The sequence below is a fragment of the Sinocyclocheilus anshuiensis genome, unplaced genomic scaffold (assembly GCF_001515605.1).
Source record: "Sinocyclocheilus anshuiensis isolate Anshui unplaced genomic scaffold, SAMN03320099.WGS_v1.1 scaffold2056, whole genome shotgun sequence".
Classification (NCBI taxonomy): domain Eukaryota; kingdom Metazoa; phylum Chordata; class Actinopteri; order Cypriniformes; family Cyprinidae; genus Sinocyclocheilus; species Sinocyclocheilus anshuiensis.
In genome coordinates, this window is record NW_015551026.1 from 810,323 (window position 1) to 826,193 (window position 15,871).

The 15,871-nt window shown below is 37.0% G+C and overlaps 1 protein-coding gene across 2 annotated transcripts in view; it reads right to left on the reverse strand.

Moving 5' to 3' along the window:
- sema5ba (sema domain, seven thrombospondin repeats (type 1 and type 1-like), transmembrane domain (TM) and short cytoplasmic domain, (semaphorin) 5Ba) overlaps positions 1–15,871 on the reverse strand; it is a 143,236-nt gene that overhangs the window by 49,675 nt on the left and 77,690 nt on the right. For both annotated transcript variants that reach the window (XM_016450606.1, XM_016450605.1), the window contains exons 6-8: positions 3,907–3,969; positions 2,611–2,709; positions 2,278–2,491 (exon numbers count right to left, since the gene is read on the reverse strand). In XM_016450606.1, the coding sequence (XP_016306092.1) occupies positions 2,278–2,491; positions 2,611–2,709; positions 3,907–3,969 (376 nt within the window). The remainder of the gene's footprint in view (positions 1–2,277; positions 2,492–2,610; positions 2,710–3,906; positions 3,970–15,871) is intronic.

Below are 15,871 nucleotides of genomic sequence, written 5' to 3' on the forward strand. Positions count from 1 at the left end.
ACTGTGTGTGTGCACTTGGATGGGTTAAATGCAGAGCACAAATTCCGAGTATGGGACACCATACTTGGCTACACTTCACACCACACTAAACTGGAAAAATATATATTTGAAGAGAAATAGTATTCAGTTGTGCAAATATTAGCAAACCACTCAATAATGTTGCTACCCAATAGCCAAATAGCTACTTAAGCTACAAATACCGCTTTTTTTTTTTTAGCTAATTCAAAATTCATGTAATGCCACTTTTTATGATTAAACATTCACAATGGAAAAAAGTAATTCTTCATGTTGAATATCCTCTTTCACTTTGAATTTTGTCATATTATGGAAGTAAAATAGCAATTCAGATTAACTTTAAGCTCTCTTGTGCTGATTTTATTCAAATATGGTCAATATGTGTCCACAGAACGCAGGTAAATGCGCATGCCTCAATAATCCTGCTTCCCTCTTTTTGTCTTTTTCTGTCCTCAAGTGTGAACCTACAGTGGAACTACAGGCCGACTGGGTGACGTGAAGCGTTGCAGCTGCAATTTCACCTTCTCTCAGTCATGAGGAATAATTACACTGCTGGATGCCTGTATGTTCGTCTCCTCTGCCCAGTCCTACACTTGCACTACCATTGCTAACTCTCCAACCCTTGTCTATGTCCTTCTCCTTTCACCTCAACTACCCTCTGACATCTCATCAGTGGAGCCTCACTGTATGACTTACAGCTCTGGCTTTCTGCTTATTCCATTTCAACTGGCGTTGAATGAATTTTCTATGGGAAAAGGCAAAGTGTCAGCAGCTGGGAGATTATTGACACCTTTTGACTTTGTGCAGGAAGTGTGCTGAGTTTCGTTTGTCTCTATGTTTGACTGGTTCCTCCCCTGACAGGCCAGGGCTGCTCTAAAAAACTGCCTTCGACGCAAAAGAAACAATTGTGGGAGTGCAACTTTGCTTTTCTCACTTTTTGCTAGGTATCATATAGGAACTTACAGTGGGTCAGAGCAAACATGGAATAGGGTTATTTTAGTTAACTAAAGCCATAAAAAAACATTTAGATATGTGAAATAAAATAAATGTTAATTGAAAATACAAAAAAAAAATATATATATATATATATATATATTACTTCAGCTACTTGCCAAAGTGACATTTCTCTCTCTCTCGCTCTCTTTTGTTTAGTTTAAGGTAAATTACTAAAATAACTCAAACTAAAACTAATAAATAAAAATAAATAAATACCTTATAGATGTTTGAAAAAACAAAAACTAACACAAATAACAAAAACACATCAAAATTACTAAGACTTTCCAATTAAAGTGAAAACAAAAAAAATATATAAAATTAAAATCTCAAAATATGAACAAAAACTTACATAGTATATCAATGATACTAAAAGAACACTGACATGGACAGCACCTGCAGAATAAAATGATTTTGTATCATTGATATACTATTATATTTTTTATTAATATTATGAATTCGTTTTTATTTTTATAATTTCAGTTTTCATCTTAATTTTAGTTAATGTTTTAGTAATTTTGCTGTGTTTTATTATTTTTTTAGTTTTTAGGTCTATACACTTCTTATTCGTTTTTATTTTTATTTTAGTTTGTCACATTAAACTGAAAGAAAATGAGAAATGATGCCTTGGCAAGTGGCTAAATTTAAAATAAGTTTATCAATTAATTTTTTTTTTATGTAAGTTAAGGTTTATTTTATTTCAAGTAACCATTTTTTTATGGTTTTAGGTTTAATTTATTTGACAATATCCCTAACCCTGCTCAGATGTTTCTCCTAAAGTTTGTGTGAAAGACACAAATGAGACGATTCAGTAAGAATATACTGAGAGTATACAGATAAAAAATACACACAAATAGCACAACAGAGATCATCTGATAGGAAATGTTTGATGAGATATGTTTGAGATCAAATTGGAAAATTTGTGATCACAGACTTTGTGAAATTTTATTGGGAGATTATTGTTGTTGTTGTTTTTTTATTACGAAAAACATTTGAGAAGCAGGAGACTTAAGAAAAATAACAGTTTGATTTCCATTTAATCTTGTTGTCTAGGGGAAACAGCTTTTCTTTCCTATGGGGAGTGCTATTAGCATACACAAAATTAAATAACGTCTCATCAACAATTTTCATTTGAAGAACAACATTCAGCTATTTGGCTGCATATTAGCAGGACAGAAAAAAGGAAGGACATCAAGAGAAATGTCAAAATTTTTCAGACGATCTCTGGAATATGAGACTATCAGACATGAGATTATGAGTTTAATGTACCATTAAGCCATTTGGAGTTGTACTGGGCGGTCCGCAGAGGCGGCATTCCTCCTAGGCTGCGGTAGATGACAGGATCCCGGCCAGAGAAATCGATGACCGTGGCGGCGTACAGCTCTCCGCTTTCGGTCACCACAGCCGTCGAATTATGATGGGGGTCATAGGGGCAGCGGGCCACTCCATTCACCCTCTCTAACACTCTGCCCATGTTCCCTGCCTGAGAGGAAGATACGATATGGATTACACACATACACACACACACACACACACACACACACACACACATTTTGATAAAAACTCCAGTTTTGTCAGCTCATTTAACCGATAGATGCTTACCTCTCTGGTGATGCAAAGGGGCTGGAAGGCATTGGTACCGCAGGTGATCACCTCTGTCTTGTTGACAAGCAACACCCGGATGTAGTTTTGACACTCCACCTGCAGGGGCAGATGCACTTGACAGTATGACAATAGCAGTGGCATGTTCAAAATACTATGGTACTGATTGTTTAATTCAGTAATTTTGTGAATATGACTTCTGTGAAATTAACTTTTTACAGCCCCATCAAATAATAAGATGAGAAAGATTTCAAGAAAAAGAAGTTTCAGCAGACATTGGCTCATGAACCATAGTGGAAATAGAAACTCCAGTTTAGGCACATTGCATTGTGGGATTCTGTAAATCAAACCAGGCAAATCATCCAGTCATCTATACTACAGAAAAGGACATTTGCATCAAAATATCTTAAAGAAATGGTAATGGTATGTCCGTTATAATTTAGAACCAATTCCAATTGGAACTAATTATTATCTTTTTTAATTTAAATCCATAATAGGATACATTTAAAAAAAAAAAAAAAAAAAAAACATACACACAGATTCCTGTGAGAGCACTTACACCTCACCAAAGAGTGAGATAAGCTCAGCTTTCATTTGTACTACTACAAACCAAAAATAATCCCGTCTAACATTGGATCAGCAAGTCACAACATCAACCTTTTTGTGCAGCTGACTGTAAAAGTTACAGAATTTCACATAGAAAGGGATGTGATAAGCACCCTAACGCCACTGAGGCATAAAGCCAAGTGGCTTAAATTAACAGCTAAGGAAATAGATTGTGATTTGTAGTACTGTCTATTCGAGATGAGAACTGCCACCATGTTGGTTTATAGTTCACTAATAACTGATTTATTCAGTTGTAGCAGATCAGTCTAAGCAGGGGGATGTGTATCATTCTGGGAAATTAAAGAATAATAGCACTGTCTTGTTAATGACAATAAAAACTTTCATTGGAAAAAAAAAAGTCAAACTTTTGAAATAAGAAACTAGTTTCAGTGTTGGTTAAGAGAGTGGTGTAGAGAACCTGCCTTAAATTTTTTTTTTTTTTTTTAACTAAGCTTTTTCTGGCAATGCTTTAATCTGCTAGTGGATTTTTCATTTTGCCTTTCACATTCAGAGAATGATATTCTTAAGAAAGAAAATACTGACCTCGGGCTTTAAAAATACTGAATAAGTAAGCTGAACATATTGACCTCCCACAAACCTCAACAATACCCGACCCCTCTGGCCAATAGGCTGTCAGCATTTTAAAAGAAATGTGCCTATTCAACAGAGAACCTGGGGGTTTAAAGTTACCTCCGTCTTCCCTTTGCTTTGACAGGACCTCCTGGTGTCTTCGTCTGGGCCCCATTCTGTTGCCTAGGAAACCAAAATAAACCCCAAAAAGTGACTTGCCGTGATTCGCAGTTGCCCAGCAGCTGTTTGCAATAAAGCAGGAGCCAGGTTACGCAACTATTGATGATAATATTGCATTTAGCCAGATGCATCAAAAGACATTAACCTTATTGTGGTGTTTATTGTGCAAACAGCATGATAAGTGGGCCAGTGGCTTAAAAGGGTGAGGTAACTAGACAGTTGGAAGACCAGATGCAATTTGCATGTAAATACCATCCCCTAGTCTCATTCAAGCACAGAGACCTCGTCGTCTTCTCTCATTTTTTTCACCAGCACAAGCCACTCTATTTTCCTCTGCCCAATTATGCCCCCTTAGAGCTGTGTGTCCAGCCAACAATAATAGAGACAGCACTTAAAAACTGCAATCCTGCTGTCTTGAGGTGGGGATGTGCACAATCACACACACACTTTCACAAATTATTCAGATATAAGCAAAAGCTACCACCTTTGTCTCTCAGCTTGAGGTCCCATTGGTTTCAGATCTTAACTGAAACTCTAAATTTAGCCCATTTGTTTGCATGGCCCACTAAAGGTGTGGGAAGGTTCACAGGAAATATTAGAAACATAAGAAACCTTTCAATGTGGATAAGCAGATAAAGCTGATGGTAATTGGTTTTGTATATTAATAAGACAATTTCCTCTTACATGACCTGTCATGCTGTGGCTCAAGTGAGCCCTGACTGATGGGAGTGAATCATAATTATTCTGAACATTTGAACCTGGCAAAGCAAAGTAGGAAGAGAAATAGACAACTAATCAAAACAATTTATGAACAGCTCTAGACACGAAGTTGGTGTGCTTAAGAGAGATTCGAGGTATTCTAGGTTCATTTTTCCCCCAAACCAATTAAAAACAGCAAATATAGCCCATAATGTTGTATTTGGATTTGATTAAATTGGGCATTTCATGCAGATTGGATAAGAGAGACCAAGAATGATGGTTACGTCAAGACAAATGAAAAATCTAATAAGCCCAAAAGTGAAATGAACATTCGTCAGACTGAACAGAAAGGACATTTCTATGGTGCAATAGGTGGCGCAATGCACCTTTCAGATTATATCTTATTGGTCGGTTAGTTGATGTTACTGGACAAAGAAAAATAAACCAATCTACAAGACAAAAATTCGAAAAGGCTTTGTCCTACACCACAGCTCTCAAATGTCATTTGTATATCTAAATAGGATAAACACAAGAGTTACTGGCATTTTGTCATCATTGACATGTGTTGACGCAACATGTGAATAAGATTTGAGAACTATTGCAGAGGCAAAGATTTTTTCAACATATTAAGAGCTCGCCAGCAATCGCTTCCATTCACTTTCACGATATGAAAAAGAGCTCTTGCGACAAAACTCTTCAAACCCGAAGAAAGTCATAAGGGCTTGAAACTACATGAGTGTGAGTAAATAATGGTAGAACTTCCATTTGTGGGTGAACTGACCATTTAATACTGAGAAACTGCCTTGATTTTCAATGTTTGCATGTATACATTTAGCTACCTCATTCTTGCCAAAGTAGTTAACGACACCAAAGTTGTCAGGTACGACAGAGCAACACAGTGCCACACAGATCTGGTGCTCTTTTGTTTGTGTTTGCATTCATGTGTGTTTCAGGACTGAGACATGTTTGTGATGGATGCCTAAGCGGTGAGTCATCGTTCAGGTCATTAACATCTTGTCTGTGAGCCCCTGTTTTCTGGAAGAATCCGTCAGCTTAACCCTGACCTTAGCCACGGCAGTCCCTCTCTTCACACCACACTGGAACAATGCCAGCCCTCCAATGCTATTCCCAAAGAGCATTCTGAAGAGGCAGGCTGTGAAAAGCACACTGTATGCCATGTTTGGCAAAGGCTTGAATGTGAAGTTGGAAACCCTGCCACCAATGGGGGGCCAGTATCCACCAGGCTGTGGTGGATGGTGATGGGAGAGCTTTTCACTGGTGGGAGGTTTGAACCTTTGAATGATAAATTACTTTTGACAAGCGTTATGCCAAAGAGGATGAGGTAATATATTGATTAAAAGCATGCAGAGGTAATGACGTAACTGTTTGTTCATTAAGCCTGAGATTTTCAACCTTTTTTGTCTTATACCCCAAAACCCCATTAGTACAGCTCAAGTACCCTGTCATAAACACCAGCAAAAATCGTGGTCTTCCTCTGGATTTCATTTAGCTTGAAAATTAAATAAAATAAAATATGGTTATTAATATCGTTATTATTACTACTCATTATTATTATTAGAATGACTTCAAAAACAACTACACGTAAACATTTTAAATAAAATATCTAGAATGATTCACTTTGAAACTAAAAACAGTCAATACTGTGGGTGAAAAACAGACTCACAGTAGCTTCCTCTTAAACTGGAGCGGTTTGAGGAAAATAAGCTAAGAAAGATAAACGACAGTTTCACATCCCTGTGATACTTGAATAACAAACGATGCACCATAAAGTAGTCCAAAATGCACTTTTTTCATTGGGAATAGCTGTAAAACTCCCTAAAGGGTATAAAAGATGTTGAAATCACAGACGAGCATCCGTTTCGCCAGCAAAGCTGTCAAAAGGAAAATCACAGTGAGGCATGTGTGCTGAAACTGTGCAGTCTAATGTGGCTCTGCAATTGGATCTCGCTGGTCTAATGAGGCCACCGCACCGTGTATGTGCACTAGCTCAGAAATCGCACTCGGCACCACTATTTGTGGCATAATTACTCAGACTTCATCTGTTCTAATAATGGTGGTGGCACCAAGTGCCCTGCTCCTGGCATCCTCATGAAATAGTATCATGAATTTTTCATGGAGGGATAAAATAGTTGGGATTTATTTATACATAAATTAGTGAGGCACAGAAACAACGCCGGGCTAGAAAATGCATTCCATTCATATCAAGTATTGAGAAAATGCTAATACGAGCACAAGATAGGGCAGGATGGTGGAGAATTACCCAGTTTGCAAGCTTTGTGCTTCCGTTGATAAAGCTATTGTCTCGGTGGCACATTACAAGTGTTATAAATGAGAAGCATATCATGGGACACTGCACCTGTCCTCAGGGCACCTTCAAGAACTTGTTATTCGTCATTAAGAAGACACCATTTTAAATCAATCTTCCTACAATATGGTGACAAATTCATTTTTTTTAAATGAAAATATTTCTCAAATATATCTTGTTATACTTGTACATGTTACATGTTTCTGATGCAGAAAAGCTAGCTCATGCATTCATGACCTCAAGACTGGAGTATTGCACTACTAGGTGGTTGTCCTGCATCTTGAATAAACAAGCTACAGGTAGTCCAAAATGCCGCTGCTATAGAGTCCTTACCAGGTCAAGAAAATATAATCATATTACCCCAATTTTACAATCTCTACAATGGCTACCTATTAAGAACTACTGTTTAGAACTACTTTCTATAAGGCCCTAAATGATTTAGCTCCTGCGTACCTAACTAGTCTTCTACCACGCTACGATCCATCACGCTCCCTAAGGTCGCAAAACTCTGGACTTTTGGTAGTACCTACTAACTAGTCTTCTACCACGCTACGATCCATCACGCTCCCTAAGGTCGCAAAACTCTGTACTTTTGGTAGTACCTAGGATAGCAAAGTCCACTAAAGGAGGTAGAGCTTTTTTCGCATTTAGCTCCTAAACTCTGGAATGGACCTTTTTCACATTTCTGTGTTTCTCAGCATCGGAAGTCGTCATAGTTGGGTTAACTTGAAGAGCAGTGAATGGGAGAGTACCACAAATATATTTTTTGCATTCCCATTTGCTCAAATAGCAAAAGAAAAACTCCACGATAGTGTTTTCATGACTTTCAATAAAAGGAAAAAAATTGAGAGACTGATAACGGCAGTCAGAAGAGAGAACAATGTCAAATTTACCATCCCTTCCAGAGACGCTGCATTAGAAACACCCTCACATTAGCGTTAACTGTTTTTTTGTAATTTGATGCAAAGGTGATATAATACAAAGAATAGTGTTATAAATGTACATACATTTAAAAAAAAAAATACTAATATGAAAAACTTGAGGATTTACGATGCTGATGACCGTTAAACGCGTCATCACAGTCTTGTGAAAAGGGTCCATAGCTTTCCTGATAATGTTCAGGGTTCAGACACACATTCTGTTTAAATCTAGATTAAAGACATCTCTTTAGCCAAGCATTCACATAATTTATCTCATAACCTTGTACTTCAGTTATATCTGCTCAAATGCACATTATCATTTTTTGCTTGGTTTGAACAGCAGCTATGCTAATTTTTGTCTATTTGCTTCTCTGTTTCTGCCACGGGATTGGCATCCCGAGGTAACTAGGAATTACACAAGCTTCAGTCTGGATCCAGCCCTTACAAAAATCTGAGATGACTGAACGCCTGAGAAGAGATAATGAGAGATAATGTAGAAACTTTAATTTTCTGTGAAGCTGCTTTGCAACGATTTGTATCATGAAAAGCGCTACACAATTAAAGGTGAATTGAATTGAATATATCTTAATCATACAAGGTCATAAAAACTGTATGCATAATAAAACTTTAATTAATTATATAATATGAATAATTTAAATATTTACACAGCACAAGGGACCATTATGGATGAATTAAAGCACGTATTAAAAAATAAAAAATAAAAAATTCAAACTTGCCACAAACTAAACTTTCCTGGCTAAAATATAGGTCCCTGAACACTGCTAACATTTTTTAATATTTAAGCTAAAACATGTATATGAATTTTCTTGCAGACAGTGTTTTGAATTTAATACTTGCCTTCTATTTTCCAACAACAGTCTCATATGTGAACCTAAAGCTCCTTCTAAAGCATCTGCTAAATGTAAAACAACAAAACAAAACCCGACAGTCGCTTTGTCATTTCAAATGTACTTTTTTCAGAAAATTTCTTAGGATATAAAGTCTATGCAAAATATTCCTTTTAAACAGCAAAAAAATCTTAATCATTGTTTTTTTTTTTAATTACACGAAATTTCTTAAGATACAGAATCTGTACAAAATGCTTCTTTTTTGAAATTTTTTTATTTCAAGAATTTTTATTTTTATTTTGTATTAATAATTGTTAAATAAATAAATAAATAAATATTCTCTAAATAGCAGGTTTGAAAAAATTCTTACACAATTTAACTTTTCTTGTAAATTAATTTTTTAAGATGTTTAGACATTTTACCAGAAAACAAGTCAAAAATAACAAATAATAATACTTGCAGTGAAGGACTTGAGTTTCCATGAACACTTCCTTCCCTCCAAAACTTTACTGTTTTAGGAGGAAAATGACATTTGCATACTCATTAAGGAGGCCCCTGATTAAAGTGTGATGGCTCCGCCCCCATCTTGTCGGCTGGAGCAGCGAGGTTATCCGTCTCATTGGCGGATCTTCAAGGTCTGTGTGCTTCATAGGCAACCCGAGGCACCGCCCTGATTTGTCCTTTAACAGAGTGCCCTTTTCAAGCGGCCCCATCCCCATTTACCACCGCCCTCAAAGATGTGACATGACTCATAGGCAACCCGAGGCACCGCCCTGATTTGTCCTTTAACAGAGTGCCCTTTTCAAGCAGCCCCATCCCCATTTACCACCGCCCTCAAAGATGTGACATGACTCTCAAAACCTTCACCTCATTGTCTAAGAATGCTGAACCTTACACAAGAGGGCGCAGATATGCTCTCTAGCATCTCCTCCTTCCCCCACGGCATTCCCTGAGCCGTCTCTCTCTCACTTCACATTCCAGAACCATATTCACCATCAGAAAAATAGAGGCAGTGTAGCATGAGGGTGAACACCCCGCTTTGTAGGCCTGAATAAGGGTAGTGCATGGTTTTGTCTAGAGACGTGCTTGTGCCCAGGACTTGCAAACAGGGAGTCCTTTGAAGGTTCACAGCTGTGCCGTCTGAACGCATTTATTTTAGGCACGAAAAACAGGATGAGAAATGAAGCAACAGGTCAGTGTCTAATGCACACCTCTAACAATGTGGTTGCACTACAACACCGGGATAAAATCATCATCGCATGCACAGTAAAGGCGCATGTGTGAATGTGAGTGATGGCTTTAATTTAAGAAGGCCATTTTGAGTGAACCCAACTGCCTCATCAAGTAACAAAACTCCCAAGCAAAAGAGCAATGACGTGAGTGACTGAGGCACCACAACGCTCAAATACTTTTCTGAGCACCCTTTAACCATAAATCACAATAAATTTGGTTTGGTTTATCCTTAAAAGAAAAAAAAATCTTTTGTTTTCAATAAGGGAAAGAAAAAAATTATTATACATACTCTAAAAAAAAAAGTTGTATTATCTTAGTCTTTTTTTTTCTTGTTTTAAATGAGTCATGTTTAATTTTACTGGAAAGCAAAACTCATTAAGAGCTCATTAAGATTTTTAAATGTATTACATGCCATCTGTTTTAACTTATTTTGTTGTTGTTGTTTCATTTTTAATCGTTACTGTGTTTTATCTTTAACATTAACAAATTAAGATACATTTACTTTAGAATTTTACTTTAATAAGATATTAAAACTTGTTTTCAGTAAATATATTTAAAGTTTATCTGTTAATCTGCCATTTTTTAAGATGTTTAGATATTTTACCAAGTCAAAAATACAGATTAATAAAAAATACTGATTAGGTTTTTTTTTTTTTTTGAAGCCATAGATTGTTTTTACAACTTTTTTTTTTGTAGTATTGAACATTTGACAAAAAAATATCCTTAAAATGTAATAACATTTTTAAGTTTGAATAACAATGCACTTTTCTACTTCTACTTTTTATCCTTTTCTTTATATCTTTTTGCCTCACCTTCATTATCACTGATTACTGATCATTATCAAAAATCTTTTGCTAACAAACATTTCTGTCAGTAATTTTGTTAACAAGACAAACAATGGGTACAAATACCTTCTGCAATTCAAGTGAAATAATTTTTTCTTTAAAAAGGTATTTCCCGTTGGGTTTGCTGCTGTCTCCTTCCAGTGTTTATCTGTCACAAATTAGCCCACCAGTGGCAAAGACTGCATCAATAATTCAATCTGGGCAAATTGCAGAGGGAAATTAATCATGAGTGGGTAGGATGAAATCAGCCCAGATTCATCAAACTCTGAGGTCAGAGAGTTGAAATGTGCACCTTGGGCGACCGCTGAGTGATCATATCAAAAAGAAGATGCTTAGCGTTGCTTTTCCTCATTTTGATACCATTTTCCTAAGGCCTCAGCCGTCCCATGAGAGCCTGAATATGAAATATGTAGCACGCTGCATAGCTGCCACCGTGATCCTGCGAGCCTCTGTCAGATCATTAGAATAAATGAGAGAAGCAGCCACCATTGTGCTCATACATTTCCATCTGTTGAGCCGGATGCAGCTTCATAATCACCACAGAGTATTTGTGAACACTGAACATATTTCTAACCAAAACAAAACCAGAGCAGAATCTAAACAGCTCTTGTTCCCAGCTGCTATTTGCTCATGTTGGGTACTTCCTGCTTTATTGGTTACAGCTGAAGGGGGCAGTCACCTCTTGACCACAGAGGTCGTTGTCCAAAGCAGCTGTAACAATGTCTACTGAATGCATTCGGCACACAGCGCTCTCACGGCATTGTCTGTTGACAGAGAGCAGAAACCTCTGTCTTGTCAATGCAGAGACTGGCATCTCAGATGTTTTAATTTTGGATATAGACTGACCAGTGTACCTTTCAGTGCAATGTGTGTGAATTCTGTGTGTATAGTGAAGTATTATTGACCTGTTTCAGGATATTGCACAAACAGAGTGGATGGGAACGACGTGGAGAATTAGTGATTAGCAATACTATCGAGAATTAAAGGGATCATTCATCGAGAAGTGATCATTCAGTCATCATTTACTCACTTTGTTCCTTTGTTCCAAACCTGTTTTTTGGCCACACAGTGAAGGTCAATGGGGTCCAGTTCTGTTTTGGACCCCACTGATTTTCATTGTATGGACCAAAAAATTTAAATAAATAAAAAAATTTAAAAAAAATTCAATTCAATTCAATTCAATTCAATTCAATTCAAATAATGTCAGCTGGCTTCATTGTTTGGAGAAAAACATCTGACTGGGTTCCTCAAGGTGCTTTGTGCTCTGAAATGGGTCAGGAGGACCTTCACAAGATTCCTCATTCTTTACACAGCCTTTGCAGGTTTTGATAGCCACATGAAAACATTGTGTATAACGTCAGGGGATATGGCGAAAAAAAAATCAGGCATGACTATTTCGAGGATATTCTTAAGGTAACATTGTAGAGCCGCACAATGAAAAATTAATCATAAATGCTCTTATCTTGGCCATGCGAAATGCTATTAAATGGCACCAGAAGGAAGACTGTGACAGCCGTATTAATCTCACAGTTTATGTTTACCTGTATTGCTTTTTATTTATTTATTCTACGACGAGCACTGATTTATTACCAAAATCCTTCATACATTTTCAGAGGCTAAATGAAAGATGCCCAATTGCATGCAGACAATCTGCTAAAACTGTCTGCCATGCCATTTTAGACAGTTTTAGAAAATAAATGCTAAAGCAAAAGCTATACACCAAAGTTTACATCTTACCAGCAGTAGTAATAATGATGCTTTATGCTCACCAAAGCTGCATGTATTTAAACAGCAAAAACATTAATATTGTGAAATTATTTTACACATTTAAATAAGAAAAACTGGCTGCTAGTCATCCTAATACAACTGTGTTAGATAAAAAAGACGATACATCATGCACTTCCCCACTTGGGTTCATGCATGAACTTGGACCCCAAAACTGTGAACCGAATCAGACTGAGCAGTTACTCGAATCCTCAGCGGCAATACATTCTTAACCTTCAGTGCACTTTATGTACTTGCATGACATAAAAACAAAGATCAACAAAGACAGAAGGGGGAGATTTGACAGCGATTCCATTGAGAGATGGAGGGAGGATGTCATTATGAGTACGTGATCGCACGCAAGCGAGTCCATTGGATAAAGGTGAGGGAAGATGAAGACTTGAGATAGACTGAGACAGACTCCACAAACTAACTTATTAATGCATGACCCATCTGTTTACATTACTGTCCTGTCGAACCGTGGACTTTATCTCATTCGTGACTCTTTAGTAAAGTGAACGCTCCTCTCCCATAGCTCTTCATCCCCATACATAACATCACATCACTCTTCAGTGACCCTGAGGTCAAGCTTCTGGTCTGGTTCCATCCCCAGAGGTTCTGGGCCTCTGATGTGTCTGATCTAAGCTCCTCTATATTTTGAGACCCTTCGGTATATCAGTCAGATGTTTGGACACACCAGTTTGTTCTATATTTTTACTATTTCCCACATGAACGAATGAATGAATAATTTACATAGCGCTTTATTGTGTATTGCTGTACACCCAAAGCGCTTTACAATCATATCATGGGATCTCTCCTCAAGCACCACGTTGGCTACAGGGTGATATGGCTGTGACATGTGACATGTTAAAGGAACAGTAAAGGCATCAAAACTAGGAAATTACACAAATGCAAGGATAGGAATTATGCATTGCTAAAAATTATAAACAAATTAAAACTCTTTTATATTTTAGCTTGGTCAAAGTAGATTAACATACTCTGGCCGTTCCCTCAACCAACTTTATAAGGGTGCATGATGCTTTAAAAAAAAAACATTTTCACATGTGTGCCAAATTTATGAAAAATAAATGGCACAATGGCACAAAGTTTAAATTTATGATATGTCTACAAAACATATCAAGAATGTAAGCATAGGCCTTTAGATCAAAGATCATTATAAACTCATTCAAGTGTGTCCAAACTTCTGTCTGGTGTAGCGTAAATCCTGGGAAAATCATATCCTAATATATCTGTCTGACTACATCTACATCTTTGCGAATGGAGAAATTATTCCACCTCATTTTGCAAAAAGCATTTAGATGATGGCTGAACTTTTGTTTTTCGGAACAGCATGGTGCACGAACATCTATTTTCACATTAGATACAGCCATAATGTAAATTAATAGCCATGAGCACATAAATAGAATAATGCAGGCTCTGAGAATGAACTGTCATTATCTTATTTCTCCTGAGCAACTGCATTAGTCAGATATGACAGATTCAATAATGTCTATGGAGGCTGGGACTGGCTATATGCTGTAGCCTCAATTGTGAGAGAGGACGTTCATCCCACATTGTAAACTGATCTGTGCAAATCTGGTCCATTTGTGCAAATGCGTACCAAAGGGATGGGATCAAGAGCCAAGAAGAAAAGAGAAGCTGACAGAAGCTGTGTTCTGAGATTCCTTTCTATTGCTCATGTAATAGAACCTACTTACAGCGTGAAGGAGTCTCAGGGAGGCACGGAAGGAACGAAGTATGTGGGTGGGTCTCAATCACAGTACCTTGAGCTCCCCCATTGTGCCAGCATAGTGACGCCAACATCATCTGATGTTCCTGATCCCATGAGACGGCTGGTCCCCCATGAGGCGCAAGCAGTGGAATCCTGCTGCCTCATGCATCCGTTTAGATCTTGGGAACGAGCAGCAGCAACACAGGGTAGTAGTATTACAATGCACTATGTGTCAGATTGGTGATTTATGACCTGACCACTTGACATTAAACATTAAAGAATGTTATCAGTTACTATTGATATCTTCTTAGAGTCGAATAAAGCAACATCTCTGGTGTACGTAATCATCTACAATGTGTGCACGTGCTAAACATCTTTGTTTCTCCACTTCTGTCATATTTGTTAGATGTAATGCAAACACATTTGAGAACTATGATGTTCCACACTTTTGTTAAGGTTATAGAAAAAATTCAAACATAACTTTTACATATGGATTATCTGTGCGCAAAACTAACTCACTAAAATAATCACTGATTTATGAAATGCAAAAGTGTGTACAGCATTTGGCAAAAGAGAATTTTAGCTATAATGAGCACATAAGACAAAAATCCTCTCTTCTGATCTATTGTGAATGTGTGACTTGTAAATACTATTTTTCCACCAGAGATAATCAATTAATCTGTTTACATTTTGTTTTTGCATAGTTTTCAGGTGATGAGTTCTTTCTGATTGTGGTCAAACATGCAGTGCATGTTCATAGGAATCTATGAACAACTACAGCATAAAAATAATGCCACTACATCTAGACCATTTTGTTCATATAGCTGATGACGATGTTCACATTTTATTTGTCGTACTCGTTTCTGTCAACATTTCCGCTTGACATTAAAGAGTAGGCCTATGTGTACTCCCTTTCGGTCATAAGCATAAGCATCTACCGTGTGCTAAGATTTTTCGGTTTTGTCCACTTTTGGCAGATTTGCTAGAGGGACTATGTCACCTTGTTGTAATGTGATTACGGTTAAGAAGCATAACATTACACTACACGCGCTTGGAAAGTTATAGACATACTCTTTTATACATGAAATATTTTTGCACAATAGAAATATGTTATATAAGTATAAGAAATAAGTAGAACAAATACCTAATACTAAAATCCTCTCTTCTAAACTATTGTGAAAGTTTTGTTGATTTTGATTGTCTGCCCCCACCAGCTGTGTATTTTTTCATTGTTTTTGTACAGTTTTTAGACGAAGACTATTCTCAGAGTTTGGTCAAACAAGCCTGCGAGTGTTCGCAGGAAAACATGAACAAATACACTAATTGGATTAAAATGAAAACATTTCTTAAATAACATCAAAAAGTAAACACTACATATATGATTCTGCCTATACTTAAAATTTAGTATACTCATTTTTGTGTGTGATCCCAAAGAATCAAACAAAGTGTTGCTTCATTGTCTAAAGCATGATACTGTGCACATCTATATGAGATGAATGTTGTAAAGCCATTAACACAAGCACACAGAGGATACTCTT